The sequence below is a fragment of the Anser brachyrhynchus genome, assembly GCF_964034855.1.
Source record: "Anser brachyrhynchus genome assembly, chromosome: 1".
NCBI classification, from domain to species: domain Eukaryota; kingdom Metazoa; phylum Chordata; class Aves; order Anseriformes; family Anatidae; genus Anser; species Anser brachyrhynchus.
In genome coordinates this window covers 146,426,358-146,444,095 of record NC_137694.1, presented here as the reverse complement: position 1 = coordinate 146,444,095, position 17,738 = coordinate 146,426,358, and the positions used below count along the sequence as shown (strand labels likewise).

The 17,738-nt window shown below is 39.0% G+C and overlaps 1 protein-coding gene and 1 long non-coding RNA gene across 3 annotated transcripts in view; one reads left to right on the top strand and one right to left on the bottom strand.

The window, feature by feature from the left end:
• Window positions 1-17,738, top strand: part of LOC308199499 — a 137,525-nt gene that overhangs the window by 106,765 nt on the left and 13,022 nt on the right. The gene's annotated exons all lie outside the window — the stretch shown is intronic.
• SLC5A7 (solute carrier family 5 member 7) overlaps window positions 1-17,738 on the bottom strand; it is a 30,762-nt gene that overhangs the window by 11,305 nt on the left and 1,719 nt on the right. For both annotated transcript variants that reach the window (XM_080603714.1, XM_080603715.1), the window contains exons 2-5: window positions 17,412-17,634; window positions 12,017-12,130; window positions 8,764-8,919; window positions 4,608-4,756 (exon numbers count right to left, since the gene is read on the bottom strand). In XM_080603714.1, the coding sequence (XP_080459840.1) occupies window positions 4,608-4,756; window positions 8,764-8,919; window positions 12,017-12,130; window positions 17,412-17,589 (597 nt within the window). In that variant the 5' untranslated portion in view covers window positions 17,590-17,634. The remainder of the gene's footprint in view (window positions 1-4,607; window positions 4,757-8,763; window positions 8,920-12,016; window positions 12,131-17,411; window positions 17,635-17,738) is intronic.

The following is a 17,738-nucleotide window of genomic DNA, read 5'->3' as shown; positions in this document are numbered from 1 at the left end:
CAAAACTGTATCATAACAAGAGAGGGGTGCTTTTGGTGAATCTCCAGATCTCTTGCTCCAAAACAGAATCATAGAATGGCTTGGGTTGGAAGGGACCTCAAAGATTGTCTAGTTTTGACCCCCCTGCCATGGGCAGGTTGCCACCCACCAGATCAGGTTGCCCAGGGCCTTGTCCAGCCTGGCCTTGAACACCTCCAGGAATGGGGCATCCACAACTTCTCTGGGCAGCCTGTTCCAGTGTCTCACCACCCTCTGAGTGAAGAATTTCTTCCTAACATCTAATCTAAATCTCCCCTCTTTAAGTTTAAAACCATTCTCCCTCGTCTTGTCATTATCTGTCTGAGCAAAAATTTTCTCTCCATCTTTTTTTACAAGCCCCCATTAAATATTGAAAAGCTGCAATGAGGTCTCTTCAGAGCCTTCTCTTCCTCAGGCTGAACATCCCCAGCTCTCCCAGCCTTTCTTCATAAGAGAGATCCTCCAGCCCTCTGATCATCTTCATGGCCCTCCTCTGGACCCTCTCTAACAGATCAACATCCTTCTTGTGCTGGGGGCCCCAGACCTGGATATAACACTCCAAGTGGCAGAGTGGAGGGGGACAATCACCTCCCTTGACATGCTGGCCATTCCTGTGTTGATGCAGCCCAGGATGCAGTTGGCCTTCTGGGCTGCAAGCTTGCACTGTGTGTTGAGCTTTTTGTCCATCAGAACTCCCAAGTGCTTCTCTGCAGAGCTGGTCGTAATGAGTTCTTCTCCCAGTCTGTACTCAGGATTGCTCTGACCCAGGTGCAGTACCTTCCACTTGGACTTGTTGAACCTCATTAAGTTCACATGGACCCCATTTTTATAGCTTGTCCAGGTCCCTTTGGATGGCATCTCTTCCTTCTTTGGTATCAACTGCACCACTCAGCTTGGTGTCATCTGCAAACTTGCTGAGGGTGCACTTGATCCCATTGTCTATGTCATTGATAAAGATATTAAACAGCACTGGTCTCAAGACAGACCCCTGAGGGACACCACTCATCACTGGCCTCCACTTGTACATAGAGCCATTGACTACCGCTCTCTGGGTGCGGCCTTCAAGCCAATTCCTTATCCATCCTTCAAATCCAATTTGGAGATTGGGACGTCATGTGAGACTGTATCAAAAGTCTTAGAGAAGTCCAGGTAGATGACATCAGTTGGTATAAATATATTTATATGAGATATACATATATATATATAAAATACTCAATACAAAATGTGTAAACTACTCAATACACGTGTCACAGCACTTTTTTACCTCAAGAACAATTTCACTCTGGGTTCTTCACTATTTTCAGTTCTCTGTTTTTAATCTGGAGCATCTGTTGTGAAATTCTTCCTGGAAACAGTTTCTGCCAGAAGATGGATTTCCTTCACCAACAGACTTTTTGTGCATTTACTTTCCAACTAATTTTTCAGTGATAGCTCAGTAACTTCTTACCAAGTAAGAACTTGGTAGTTCTTAACTGAAATGAAAACCAGTTTTTATGCTCTCTGGAGCAGACCATTGCAAGCAAAGCATCCTTAAGCCTTCAGCAATATCCAAATATAAGCAGATTACCACAGTCCAAATGATTAGATTTAAGTGCATGGAGGTGCAAGGAGATGGGAAATCAAACATCCTCCTCTTCTTTGTTGCACACTAATTGCAACCACTTGTGATGAAGACATGAACTATTGTTATGTTTTGCAGCCCTGCCTATTAATTGGGATGTTTATCAAGTACAGTTTCTCAGTTACATATTAAACTTTGCAAATTTAAGCACTTGGATGGAAAATTTTGCTTCTCAGTGTCTGCTTAGGCTTTTCTGGGAAATATCACCAAAATGTTTCAACCAAGATATTTGGAGGAAAAAATAAATATATTGCCAAAATGAAAGGATACTAATACTTTTTTTTTTTTTTGAGAAATTTACAGCGAACGAGAATGTCAAATGGATTTATTGTTCTTTTTGAATCTTAAGTCTCATACATGTCAGAGATGAGCTTCTGAAGAGATGTAGTTTGCACGTACTCAGATGAGATTTTCATGGGGTAAATTTCTGAAGATCCATATGCAGCCTCCATGCCACAGCCCAGGATTTAATAGGGACTGCATTGCAAGCACATTATGAGCTTTTGTAATCCGTTCTGGCTCCTGACAGCAACCTAGCTCTTGGTGATCTCAAGGACTACTTCTATATTAGAAAATATAACAAGTCAAGACACTTTATCTGGCCCTGCAGTTCACTGTCATGTCACAGCTCACATCTGTACGTCTAGGTTTCCTTTCCCTGCTGAAAAAGACAGCCCTGAACTGCTCCTGGGTATTACCTGGGAAAGCACTGGTTGGCATGGGCCAAAACAGTGCCAGGACTGCCAACAATTAAATAGTATAGATGATCTTGTATTTTTACCTAGGCACTGTTTAGCTTGCTAACACAGACATAATCCTAAATTCTCTCCTCTTGCCCAATTTATTCTCTGAGCTCTTTCTAATGAGAATAGGAAAATCACTTTTTTGAATGGAGCAAAAATAAAACAACAGCTTGTGGAAGTGAAGTAGAAATTGGGACTTTATGTTGTGACTAGGAGATCAGGGGTAGAAGTAAAAGGATTTGGAACTGGTGGGACTGAAAACTCAGAAAAAAAATGGACTTCTGCATGACAGCTAAGAGTTTAGAATGGAGAATTAATAATATAGGTGAGATGAAGAGGCCGTAAATAGTGTGGGTACAGCACAGAATCAGGGAATGACTGACTAGACGAGGTAAAGACAGGATGGAGCAGAGAATTGCAGTTGTGGGTACAGGAGAGTGAGAAGGGAAGGAGAGAAACTACATGGGGCTGTATGAGAAAACCAGGGAAGTACATGGGGTGCCTGGGCTGGGCCAGTGTTTACAGCAGCATAAGGAAGAGACTGTGCCTGAAACGAGGAGCCAGGGTAGCAAACAGAAGTGATTATAACAAACATCGCCTCTCTGTTAAGGAATAGACATTAGAGGAATAAGCAGTAAAGCTCTGTGCCAGTGGGAATACAAACTGCTCCAGAGTCTGTAGGGGAAGCTGGGACATTGAGCCTATAACATCTTCTGCTGCGACACTTGCTGTGAAAGTATTCCATCTCATCTAAAACCACTTCACCTACAGCATGACCATTTAGGTGCTATCTGAAGCTTCCAGCTTCTCATGACTCCTACGGTAATGCATATGATTTCTTCTACATGACGTTATTATTTCATATTTTAAATGGGAAATTACATATAGTGCCCAACCTGGATTAAAAGAACACTATTAAAGCTACAGAACCAACCATATAGAAAACTGCTACACAACCTTTGTTTGTCTTCCCCTCCCTGTAAGGTTCATGCTGCCTTTAATTACAGGATCTCATGTTATTATTCCCACAGGATGAGGGTCTTTAGTAGTGCATGAGTGATTTACTTCATTTTGGGAATTTCTGTAATGTACACCATCTGTGGAAACTGAATGGTTCACAAATATTAACATGCACGTTAGGGAAGGAGACAGTATTTTCCCCACTGTGCAGGTGAAGAAAAGAAATGTGAGAGAAGAAGCTCTGGAATAACTTCTCATTGGAGGTGGCCAGCTGGAACTTGGATTTGCTTTTTCAGAGTATTTAGCACCATTCCCACGAAGTCAGTTACAACCGGGAATGTTTAGCACTTCTGCAAATAAGGCCACAGGCCTCATGATAAGACACCACAGAGTGAGGACTCACACAGGGTTGGCTAGTGGCCACCTGTGCAAGCCTGGCTGAAGCAATTTCCCTAGGAGCCCAGGAACTCCAGTGAAAGTGGAGAAACAACCCTAGGTCCCCCAAGGCACAATTCAGCTCCTTCACCTTGAGCCACCCTTTTATTTCAGCCTGTCACAGTTCTCTGCACAACTGTGACAATCTATTACTGGCACTGGCAAGCAAAGACAGCAACTACTTTGATTGCAGCCTTGTTTGGTTGCACTGATGTTTTTCAGAGAAGAGTCAAAGAACAGTAGTAAAATGGGAAAAGGCTGCCCACAAGCATATCATTGATAACTGATGGACAAATCATACCGTCATATTTGAATGGCAGGGTCCTCTGGTGATACTCCCCAGACTATGGTCTCCAAAGTCAGTGGAGAAAAAAGAGGGAAAAACCCAGAAGATGATTTAAAGCTGGAGGTTAACTAAGTTGTGTGAGTAGGTGACAGCAATAGGAAAGAGAAGTAGGAGAGTGTCAGTTGCACAGGTCCAATTCCAATGTTTCTGGACTGTTTTACTGACTGTTCTCTGCATCTGATGTCTCCTTCCAGTGCCTGTGATATGGTCTTATGGGCAGATAGGGAAGGAATCAGAACCAGTACTATTCTGAGTTAGATGCTCAGCAGGAAATTTACCTCTTGTCAGCAGTATTGTCAGAGTATGGGCTGTACATTGGTGTAAATACAGATTCTAAAGTCATTGCTCTGTGAGTGGAGATATTTCTTCTCTGCCCTCTCAGTGAAGACAAAGTTCCAAAATCTCAGCTGGGCAACAGGTCTCAGTATTTGTCATAATTCTCAAGGAGAAATCTTCAACAAAGCGGAAAAAAAGCCAAACTTACCAGCCCCAAGAAGATGCAGAATAGCTGAACTACATCGGTGTAGGCCACAGAATAAAGCCCACCCACAAGAGTGTACATAGTTGCAATCAGGGCAGAAACAATGACTGAAATATTGATATTAATGTCAATGATCACACTTATGGTGGCACCTGTGGGGAAAAAAAACAAAACACTGTGTTAGTGTATGTCACAGAATGATGAGAAGGTTCACCTCTGTCAGGTTGTGTATACCGGTACTGGTCTGCTATCCAGTCTGACACTACAAAAGCATGAAGACATAACCCTCTCTATCTTCTGAACATCCCGTCTGCACCCCTGGTAGGAGTGGGAAAAGGAAGACTCCTGTTGGTCTAAATTTAAGATCTATCATTTTGCAAGTTCTTACCAAATGGAGAAGAGAAGGGTCCCAACAGCTTTTCCTTACTTGCAGAACTGCTCAAGCTCTGCAAAGACTACAATCTTCTGTCTGGGGAAAAGAAGCCACATATAGACACCTGAAGCCTCCCTGGATGAGTTACAGCTGCATAGGAACAAGTGTATAAATGCAGTAAAGATACTCTTGTATCTCACTTGTGCTCTGAGCTGGCCCCTTTTGACTAGGGAAGAAATGGTAGAGGAGGCATCAGCCACCGAGACAATCATTCACTGACTTTTCTAAAGCATCTTTGAACTATTTATATAGGAGAAAGTTGGGTTTCTTTGCAAACTGGAGAATTCAACAACCATTGCTGACCTGGAAAACATGCACTTCTGCAAGCACCATCAAATAAGATTTCATTTGCAGAAAACAGACCACAATGTTGATCTTGCCAGTCAGTTTCCACAAAACAGCTTGTAGAATCAACTTCATTGCCCTCTAGGACATTGTCCCTCTAGGACCTTCTCTTCAAAGTTGCTTTCCAGCTGGTCAGCGCTCAGCCTGTACTGGGGCATCAGGTTGCTCTTCTCCAGGATTTGGCATTTCCCTTTGCTAAACTTCATGAGGTTCTTGGCCATTTCTGCAGCCTGTTGATGTCCCTCTACATGGCAGCACAACCTTCTGATCTGTCAGCAACTCCTCAGAGTTTTATTTTCTGCAAACTAAATGAGGATGCACTAGGGCCAATCATCCAGATCATTAAAGCAGTTATTACACAGCACAGGACTCAGTATTGAGCCTGCAGGAACTCCACTGGGTGTGTGGCCATCTCAGCTGGATTCCATGCTTCTGGTCACAGACTTCTGAGACTGGCAGCTCAGCTACTTTTCAGTCCTCCTCACTGTCCACTTCTTTACTATGTACTTCATCAGTTTATCAATATTATGGGAGACAGTGTCAAAAGGTCTTGCTGGTATCTACAAGATGCACTGCTCTCCCTTTGTGGACCAGGCCAGTCAGCTCATCATGGAAGGAATCAAGTTAGTGAGGCATTTTTTCCCCTTCATAAATCCATGCTGACTCCTCCCAATCCTTCTGTTATCCTTCAATTGTTTGGAAGCATTTTCCAAGTTTATTTGCTTCATCACCTTCTCAGGGATCGAGATGAGGCTGACCAGCCTTTGGTTCTCTGTGCCCTCCATCTTGACCTTGACGGTGGGAGTGGCATTTTTTATTTGTATTTCTTCCAGTTTTCAAGAACATCCCTGATCACCACAATCTTTAGAATATTACAGATTGTGTCCTGGCAATGCCATCAACCAGCTCACTCAGCAATGCATCTTGTGAAGTCCCACAGACTTGTGTCTGTTCAGTCTGTTTAAACGTTTCCTAACCCGATCCTTTTCCAGCAAGTCTTCCTAGCCCTGAACTTTCCTAGGGTTTTCAGGGTCTGGATATTCCTGAAGGTTGGTTTTACCAGCAAAGAATGAGGCAAGAGGCAGTAAGTACCTCAGCCTTCTCCATATCCTTTGACCTCAGGTCTCCTGTCCCATTCAACAGCAGGCCTACACGTTACCTAGTTTATGTACATTTAGGAACCATTCTTATTGCCCTCTACTGTCAGATTCAAAGGTGTATGGACTTTGGCATTTCTAAATCCACCCCGAAATGCTCAAGTAACATCTCAGTATTCCTTCCAGGTAACCTCTCCTTGCTTCTGCATTTGAATGCTTCCTTTTTATGTCTGATTCTAGCCAGGAGCTCCTTTTTCATCCATGCAGGCCTCCTGACACCTTTGCTTGTTTTCCTGATCATTGGGGTGGACTGTTCATGGAGGAGGTGATCCATGAATATCAATTGGTTCTCCTGAACCCCTGTTCTCCCAAGTGTCATCTCCCATGGGATTTCTCCAAGAAGACCCCTGAAGAGACCAAAATCTACTTTCCTGAAATCTGTTGCTGTGATCCTGCTTTTTGCCTTGTTCCTTCCTCTCAGGACCCTGAACTCCACCATCTCCTGAATACTGCAGGTAAAGCTACCAGCAGCCTTCACATCTCTAACTATTTCTTCCTTGTTTGCAAGTATCAGGTTCAGCAGAGCAATGCCATCCATCAGTTCCCTGGTTATTTTTGCCAGGAAATTGTCAGTGTATTCCAGAAGTCTCCTGAAATTTTTATGTCCTCCAGCAGCATGCTTCCAGTTGCTATCAAGGTGTTTATACACTTTTCTTAGATGTATTAGCTATTTCAAGTGATTGCAGTCTTTTAACACTATGTTTAAAATTTCCTCTCTTTCTAATTAGGATAATTTAAATTAAATGCTTAGCAATAACTTTTAGTCCTTGCAGATATGGCAGGTGAATATTCTTGACCACATAGGTGGAAAAGTTCTGGCAGTACGACACAGCATGATGTGTGGTATATGAGAGTTGCAGAGAGCTGACAGGTGGCTTTTTGTTCTCCAGTGAGCCTTCAAGATTCATGTGTCTTAGAATTACAGGCTTGAACTTCTTTCACAAACTGAAAGTCCTGTCTTTCCCTTCTATAACCCTGCCAAGCAAGGAATCATGAGTAAGATCAACAAGTGAAGAGTACTGGGATTAAACATTCATCAGTGAGGACAGATGTGCAAATCAGGAGATATAATATAAATAGGTCTATTCACAGATAGTCAAAATTTTCAAAGACCTTTATTGTCACTGATAGTCTTTAGCTGTCAGCTGTTAATATAAAGCTACTAGAAAGGCATTCACATCACTTGCTTTGAAATATCACAGATTAGCTTGTCCTCAATCAAAAAGAAAGTATATTCCAAATACTCAGAGAGTTCTTCAAGCTATTCAGCTCCTATCACCTCAGCATGTAGTTTGTTCTTAGTCCTTTAAGGGTTTTGTGACGAAATTGTGGTAAACAAGCTCCCCATTGCTTTGCAGTTCATCAGAGCACAGTTGGAGAGTACCTTCAAAATTTATTTTCTGTTTAAAATAGCTTGTGCTAGAAAGCATTGCCACATGCATGTGCACTATGAGTATGATTAGCTGGTAAAAGTCAACTGCTGGTGCTTCAGCTCAAGGGCTTTCTCACTTCTTGAAGGGATTGCTGAATTCAAACCTGAAATATAATTAAAAACCCTGGAAACTGATTTATTTTTTCAGGACTGGATGAGAAGTTGCATGATTTTCTATTGAGTCATAGTTCCACTAATTCTCTGTATCCTTTCTTGAATCCTAAACATTTTCTTCATTTTGTCTAGTAGAAAGCCATGTCAGATAGAATAATACTTAAATTTATTTATCTGCGTCTTGATTTACTTCTATTATTTGTGCTATGGGAAGTTGTCTTTTTTTTTTTTTTTAATGCAAAAGATTGTTTTGTTTAGATGCATCGTCAATGATGTTCCATATTTTTCAGGGAAATTTTAGCTGTCTCTTGTGGTCTCAATGGTATAAAAGAGAAGCTCAATCAGCCTTGACATAAAAGGAGTAATTGCAATGACTCATGTCACCCTCACTGTTAAGGGAAATTTGTGGCTAAATCTTTCCATGCTGCTTTGACAAGGGACCACTTAAGGGTACCTGAAAATGAATAGATATCTTGCATGTCTTTCCATTACCGAAATAATCAATGGAGTGCCATTATTAGTTTTGACTTCTGGTTACCGTAGGACCAAGACAACTTCCACACTCTGTGTCATTTAGTTAGGATAGTTAGCATTTGAAGCCAGGCTTTTTATGTATTTCTGATTTTCTTAATCATTTACAACCATTACAAGTTAATTTTTATAATGCTAATTCCTTACCTAAGGCTGAGAAGATGGCGGCAGCCCAGAACATTTCTCCCATTAAAGCTGGAATAAACAGGAGACCTCCCATCCTTTTTCCATAAATCTGCTGAAAAGGGTCTAGCATTGTCACATAGCCTTTGGATCGCATGGGTTTTGCAAAAAACAGACCACCTACAAAGAAAAGTAGCAGAAGGCTGCAGTGGAGAAATGTGTTGCTATTAAAGGGTAAAACATAGAATTTGAATTAAAGGTACAAATATATATATATGTATACTTTTTTTTTTTTTTTTTTTTTTTTTTTTTAAGAAATAGGTACAATTAAAATATCTGCTGGGAACTCTAACCTCACATCTATCTACAGAGTTACATAAGCAAACTCACACTATTCACGTCTACAGTGTGATAATGAAAAATTAGTGTTTTATTTTGTCTGGTTCAGTTTTCTCCACCTGCCACTATGGATGCTGTCAGGGTTTTGTGTAATTTTGTATCAGCCTAAGGAAATGTTTTTCTACCTAATTCTGTTCATAATTAGAGCAGAACCCAGCATGACTATGGGTCTGATTTCTTTACATGAGGCTACTCTAAAAATAAAACTGTCTGGGATTACTGGATCATAAATATGAGTTCACACACGGTATAGTATGCACACAGCAAGTGTGATTCTTCCAGGACAATTCAGATTTATAATGTATGCTTAAATCAACCCTACTCCACCTGGAGGGTAGGTCAAATGCCTTCTGGGCTCTGCAGGTGTCAGGCTCCCTGAACATTCATCATTCCGTTATTTCTGTGCATGTTCAGAAATTTTGATATATCACAATTCTGCTCTGCCTGGCTTACATATGTGCTGCCTATGTACATAAATGTACAAAGTCCTCATATTTCTAACATATTTCTAATATACAGTCTACAAATTCCTTCTGGTTGGGAGGAAAAAAAAAAGGAAAAAAAGGATACATCTCTGAAAAGCTGAAACAGCCATTCACCTGTGTTGTTAATACTTGCGCGTCTACAGCTAAGTAGACTTCTCTCACAGTAAAACTGCTGAAATACAATACATAAACTACATTTAAAAAACTATAAGACCAGGGAGATCCTAATAAGATCAACTGTACAGTATTTGGAGACCTTTAGTTAGGTTCTTCATCACAAGTTATCTATCCATTGTATTGTCCAGAAAATTTTTTGAATTTCTCTGTCTTACCTTATACCATTGACATTTCTTCATTTCATTAAGTTCCCTGAACAGAAGCTACTTGCTTACCAATCACAATGTATTTATACCCCTTGTGTTACACTCTCTTTAGACAAGTAGTTTTCAGGCAGAAAACCTCCAGATTTTTTTTTCTACTATTTTTGCATTGTTCATGAATCCCATTCCTATTCTACTTGTTATATCATCACTACAAAATACAGCTAAAACAGGAAAAAAAAAATCACTGGTAATATAATCTATTAGGCCATTCAAACATCTGTCAAAGGTAATAGGAGATATGTTAACCTTTAGAATTGAATTGCTTGAAAAATTAGAAAAAATGCTATGCAGCAGAGCATTGAATTACCAGAGAGATTGATTTAATCTTAAATCTTTCAGTCTGAAACAATAATATTTCTTCTATGGTTCTATTATTGTATTTATAATTTTTTAAAGTGTAAACAACTCTTCCTCCTGCCCCTAAATCTTCACATACGGATCATACCTACAGAAACGCTTTCCTTGCTGTGCTCTACAAAGGGATGTGTGGTCACATGATGCAGACGTTTATTTTGTTCTCTGTAGTGGCCTACACTTATCAGTTCAGGGAAAAAATGTGGATTTCATTAAAACAACAACAACAACAACAAAAAAAAAACAGCTGGAAATGAGGGGAGTGTCTAACTCACCCCCTATTATTAATTTTGCCAATTCTACAGAGGTTATGAGCCTGGAAGATGCTCATGGCTATGATCTTAATGATCACTTAATGACACAGATCGATCATGACCCTAATGACCTCAAAATGACATCAACTGATCTTCAAGCAGACATCTACCATTACTGTTTGCCTTACAGGAAATAACGCTGCTGTCATGGATGGGAACTACTATTGGAACTAGAGCTGGCCTGCATACACCAGGGAGGAACATGCATCATGTGGAAGGTTTCTGCCTGGGAAGAGAGGAGAACCAGGACAGACCATAGGAAAGCACTTCCAAGGGGAAAATGAGTTGTACAGGAAGAAATAATAGGGGCAAGAAGAGCTGGAAAAGAAACCAACGGGAACAAAGGGACAGACTAGCTGGGAGGACCATGAGAAAAGGCTTGAAATAGACTGAGAGGCTAAGTATTATTAAAAGTCTAATATACCAGTAGTATTAATAAAAGATGAAAAACACAGGATCATTTTTGCAAACATATTCTTTCTAAGCAGTTGCACCAGCACTTCCCTTAGGGACATGATCTGTTCACAAACAGAGGATGCACTTGACAGCTTTGTGGAGCATTCATCATGGCTTACAAGGCAACATTTCTGTTATGAGCTGCTCCATGCAGCTGAGACATGATTAGAGATTTTTTTTACTGATATTAAGAAAAGTAAGGAAGGTCTGAGACTAAACCTGGGGAGTTACAGAACACAGCATTAAAATTACAATGCTGCCTGTATCTTACACACCAACCCTGCACACAACAAGATTCAGTATTTGCATTTTGGCACATGATTTGGAGTTTTTTACTACAGTTAAAAGGACATTTAACAAATTTTAAGGCAACAAACTGGTTCTGCTCTAGACTACCTGCCTAAAATTAAGCAAGTTATTTATACTCTCACTGAAGATTTAAAGACGTAAGTAGTTCTCTAATCTGCAAGGATATTTGCCACTCTTGAAGTCCAAGATTTAGAATATTATCTGATAATCTGAAAATCAGTAATCTGATATTATTTTCCAGATCATATAGGCTCTTAAAGAAAACCTGAATATATAAAATCAAGCACATATAATTAACACACCCCCAAACAAACAAAATCCCTTTCTTATTATGACCCCCATAGATCACTATGCTCATAATCATCTAGGTCTCGATGAGGCATTCAGGGGACTTGAGATATCAAACTACTCATAGTGATTTCACATTTTTCCTTTTAATAGCCTAAGCCTATCAGCAAAAGGGATCTAGTTTACCTCAGTGTCTTTTTATCAGACCTTAGTGGTGTCATTTCAGATGATGGTCTTGTCATCAGAACTGTTTAAAATCAGAGACTGTTAGCTTTAGTTGCTTGCTTACCTAAAACCAGACTAAGGGAATAACCAATAGGTGCCTGAGCCCAAGCTAGACCATAGCCTGGGACATATACAGCTTCCGCTGTCCCATTGATGTAACCTCCTCCAACCCATGTGGCTGAAAAAGAAGAGATGAAAAAATATTTAATGCCCACAAAGAAGGAAAACCTTCCATGCTGTAGAATGAAATCATCATCACTTATAATATAACGATATTTTATTATGTGTACTGTACAAGTCCCAGACATGACATCCTTCTATAGAATGTAGTCCTAATCCAAAAAAATTTACAACTTAAACATATGAAAGAGAAACCAGATGGACTCTGCACAGTGAGTGAAAATGTGAGGCCCAAATCCCTCACTACTTTTTTACAATGAATGAAGCATATCAACTTATTAATCATTATCATTTTCTTTGTGTTAGTCCAAATGAAGGAGGGAGAGCAGAGGAAAAACAATAAACAAAAAAATGACAAAGTCATCCCAGCTGAGAAAACTCAGAGCGTTTAAACTAGACAAGAGTTTAATTCATGCATATTTTAAGAGGGCCTTTATGAAAAAAGTGCCCTTAAAATCTTACTAAATTTTAAATTGTGGCTACATGAAGCACATTTAGTAAATTCTGATTTCCCTGAGTAGGGAAATCCCTACATAGGGCTGTGATAGTTTTGTACTGCTATTTAAGTTATGAAAGTTGTCTCATTTATTTTTGTGTTCCCTGAAGATATATTCCAGAAGTGAACTGTACTATCTGCAGTATTTCTGAACATTTGTCTAAGAAACAGCATTATTTTAGTATACTGTCCCCAGACCCTTAAAGAATTGATCCTCTGCCTTCAAGAGAAGTTTCTACATTTGAGAATTTTGGATCTACAGTATGTCTGAAAGAAATTCTCAAATGCAGAAATTTATTGTGATTGTACTTGCAAAAATCATTCATAATTAATTCTGTAGTGAAGTAATTTTCAGAATTTTGTGTCTCAGATAAAGAAATGGAGTTGGACACAAATGATGAAGAATTAATTAAAATTCCTAAAGAGCTTTAATGACAATCTAGCTGACCACTCTTTTCCACTTAACTGTTGTACGTCTCTATTACTACTTGATGCTAAATTGCACCATGGCTTTAGAATCAAAGATCTCTGGAAGTTGCAGCATTGCAATTGTCCCCCCTCCTGCATTTTGAAACACAGGAATAGACAGAACTGTTGTTGGAAATACTGTAACGGGCCTGTACAAAAAAAGTGTATGCAGAGAAAATCTGCAACAAAAGGAGTGACCCCATGTATCCTCATGCAAAGGAGTGACCCCATGCATTGGTAGACTTTTTGGTATTGAGACCTGCTGCACATTACAGAGACAAGTGATTGATGCCCGTGTGGAATCACATGGAGAAGATGGGTGACCACTGATCCTTGACAGGAAGATACAGGGGTACGGAATCTATATAGAAAATCATCAGACATTTGGGATTTTGTGCCACTTAAGAATGCGAATCTAGTGAAGTAGGTGGGAATATGATACTTTGGTTACTGGAGTCAATATACACCTGGGATGTGTGTTGGTTATTGTGTCTCAAGCAGAATATACTTTGAGAATATGTTTTAAGCACCTGCACACTGTAGCAAGTTACTGAATAAATAATTAGAAAAATATTTGTATTTGTCTCCCTCCCTGGAAAAAGCATGAGCACGAATACTGCATGAATGATACCCACTTCCAGATAGGAAAAGATATTCCATAGCCAAGGAAAAATGCTCAGCAAAACTGCAGCTGTGGTGCAAGAAGTCTTCAGAGTCCAGCATTGATTTGCCTGGGGTTGCCACTGAAAGTGTGTGTGCCCTCCAAGGAGATCTTGGAATGCTGTACCCAGCTCCCTAGTTTTTGCCTGGAGGGGACGAGGTCACTTCAGTTCTGTAGGATTTTGCAGGGGCCATTGCCCTTCCCTGCCTGGGGACAGGAATGACATCCTATGAACAGGTATTGGTAGGTAGGCTGGCACGTAGGATTTAGCTCTCATTTTCTAATTGATTACTTCATTTCTTGATTGGGAGTTTAAAAATTAGCTGCTGATCAATTTTTGTGTGCACATTGCTCTTCTGGAACACCTGCCAAGGACCCCAGAGTGTTAGAAATGTGTTACACAGCTTTTTGTCAGGGGGTTAATGGATATACTGTTATCAGTAAATATATTAGAAAGAAAATAATGGGATATGGTAGGAGGGGATTTCATCCGAAGATATTAATGTTCTGATCCTCAGTTTGATAAGCCACAATTTAAAGTTAGTCTAATACCTTTTTTGGTGAAATTTTTTCTTTTTCTTTTTCTAAATCAGACAAAAGGAATATAAAATTTAATAATCTATAGAAATACTCGTGGTAATCCATTTTAATCCTCTCTTTGCCTGACATCTGAAGGACCCCAAACCACTGCAAATACAAATGTCCATTTAAAATAAACACCCTCAAAAACAATCAGGCAAATACTGAGGATATGCAGTGTAATTCTGCACTTAGCTCATTTGAGGAACAAAGAAAAGAATCTCAGAGTTCTTTAAATATATTGATATATATTAGCAGGTCAGATTTTTCTGGCACTTCTTTGTAAATGATTGCTTGTCTAACCACTCAAATTATTGAATCGTCAAGTTCTGTAAGATGAAATTCCTGATCCAGTGATTAAAAAGCCCCAGAATATTGATAATATTAATATTATTTCTTTTATTCGTGTGCAAGGATACAAAGCTCCATCCAAGTAAAATGATAATTACATTAATAGATTATGACAATTTAGTGGCACTTGTAAGGATTTTAATTACGTCATTTCAAATATTTCCTTTGGGGTTTAATCTCAATCACCAAAATCAGGATAGACTCAAGTTTGTCACAGGCACCATTTAAGAAATTCACCCTACAAATTAAGGAATGCTAATATTTAATCCAACATTTTAATTATATTTATGTAAAATTATCCTCATGTAAAAATGATACACAAATTAAAGTCATGCCTATTGCAAAACTATGTTAGATCATTTTAATATGAGCTGTTGTGATCCATCCAGAATTCAAGATTTTCCCTCCTGTTTTGATAGCTGCAGATATACTCCACTTTCAGTCGAGTGCCAATCAACCTCCATGTTCAGGCATCTCAGTGGGTAGCTGGTATAGATGTTTTCTTCAGGATCATAGTCTGAATCCATGTTTGTCCATAGCCATTATTCATAGGGAGTGCACTTGCTTTAAAGCTTTTAAATGCCATTTAGAAAATGAACTAAATACTCAGGAATCTCTAGTCCATCCTATGAAGTCATGTTCCTTATGCTCTGAATGTTTTAAATTTATAGACTAAATCCTGTCATCCTCCCTTCTAAGTATGGAACATGGTAGAGTTTGTCTCAAGCAAGAAAGACAGAATTAATCATAATCCGAAGTGTTTCACGCACATATAAATAATATCCTTTCTATCCTTCTTCTCTTTAAAAAAGTTTAGTTTTTCTTTTATAGATAGGCTTTGCTTTTTAATTCTTAGACAACTAAAGCTGTAAAATATCACAGTGGTTTTGTTATAGCTTTACAAACTACGTATCCCAATCACTCTCACTGAGATAAAATATTAACTAGCCCCTGATTCCATAGGCTTGTGTCCACACCTGGCTCTATGTGCAAGCTGTGGTTCCCCAAAAGTGAAAGTGGAATTTAGTTGGCATCTCAAGCTTTAATTGCCATATTTATGGAAGGTGGAGGTGAGAAAGTGTGTAAACCCTGATATTTAAACCAGAGTGTTTTACCTGAGCAAAGACTTCAGGGTCAATCTGATGCTCTACCACAGAGATGATATACTACATCTCCAGAGGCTGCATGAAATAGAATGAGCATGTGTGGGTGTGAATTGTGGTAGTTATAAAAGTTAGCTCTTATGCAGCAAGGCTAATCTCAAGTCTCATCTCTGCTTCAGCTATTACAAAAACTATTCCTGTAAGGTTGGATTAAGGAGACGAGAATTTGTGTCTTCTTCCACAGGCAAGGCTCTTAGTTACAGCCACCTGTGCAGGGAATGTCTTGTTTCATCTCTACTCCACCAACTTAATGATTACATTTTTGCGGCAAGCAATATCTCTACAAAATATTTTGGTTTTGGTGGTCTTGAAAACATTTAATGCGGCAGAAAACAGTCAAACCAGCTTTTGCTGTAAGTAGAACGTCGTCGTATCTGATGCCTCAGTAGCTGATGGATATATGGCTACTGAAGCATCAGATGTACTCCAGGACATTATAGCGAAGTGGTAACAGTAGAACAATTGCCTGGCTTCAAACTTTAACAACTTTTACAAACATCCTTTACTCTTTATCCAAATATTCAATCTTTCAATGAGGAAAATGACTCTACAAGAAGACGGGGACTACTCCCGATTAAAGAATACAGAAGTTTGGTTCAAGTTTTTATGCATCTCTTCCTTATTAGGTAAATGTGAAACCACTACAGGACAGAATGAAAACTCCCATAACCTCATAAATCAAATTTGGGAATTGAAAGGGCTTTGCCAGAATAGAATTTAGAATATCAAAACAATTAAGCATGCTTAAATAAAATTAAATTGCTTAAATAAAAAGAGTGGGCCAATTCACTCTTCTTATAAAGTAGTTTTGTTCCGATCCCATCTGTTAGCTGCAAAACTTGAGATTTTGAATCACATTGTGAAACACTTGTTTACCCACATGTTATCTGGTTCAAATGGCTCTGGGAGTCAGACAGCACTGCTTACAAAATTAGTGAACTCATTCTTCACTGAGGCTTTTTCTACTGATACTACTGTTCACAGCAATGTATTATTTTGTCAAACTGTTGAAAAAAAAAAAAAGAAAGACACTAAAAGAATCCACAAAGTAAGTTTGCTTGTAAGTCAGTGGACATATAAATTTAGATTTATGCCAATTTCCTTTTAGAATCTTATTCTAAACTGATGCTGAAACCCTCTCCCTCAAATCTTTTTCCATATAAACTTTGCCTTACTGAGATTAAGCAAAAATAACTCATGAATTTGGATGGCTTTAACAACAATAACAATTATTTTAAAACTGGATTTCTTATTAATCCATGCAACTCCTATATTTCTGTCAGAAACATATCTGTTCTACAGATGAATATAAAAGCAATTAATAAGAAATATAATATATTCTTCCTGTACAATTTTAAACAGTTTGTTGTTTTTATCTAGATGTTACTTGGCTTTTCACTAAACAATATCAGCAGCAATTGGAAAAGAAAGTATAGATATTTTCTCCATTTTGTATTATTTAACATACAGTTTATAGTTCTCTTTCATTCAGATGGAAAACCGACAAACTATACACCGGTTAGGAAAAAAAAAAAAAAAGGGAAAAATAATTTTTACATACCAGTCATTGTAAATCCACCAACTAGCAAGCCAATATCTCTTCCACCGACTATAATAGCTTCGCTGCGATCTCCTTCGCTGCCAGTGTTCTTGGTTTTCCAAGCAGCCCATATCCCAACTGCCAGGATAGCCAGGTAAAATACAACTATGGCCACCAGCCCTTCCACATGGAAAGGCATGTTGAAGTCCTGACTGTTTCCTTGATTGCTATTTCATTAAGACCTCTGGAGAAAATGCAATAATACGTCTGCTTTTAACAAACCTGCTAAGATGCTTTTTAGAATCAATATGCAAAGAAAACTCAGATGGTTATTAAAGAGGCTGTTCT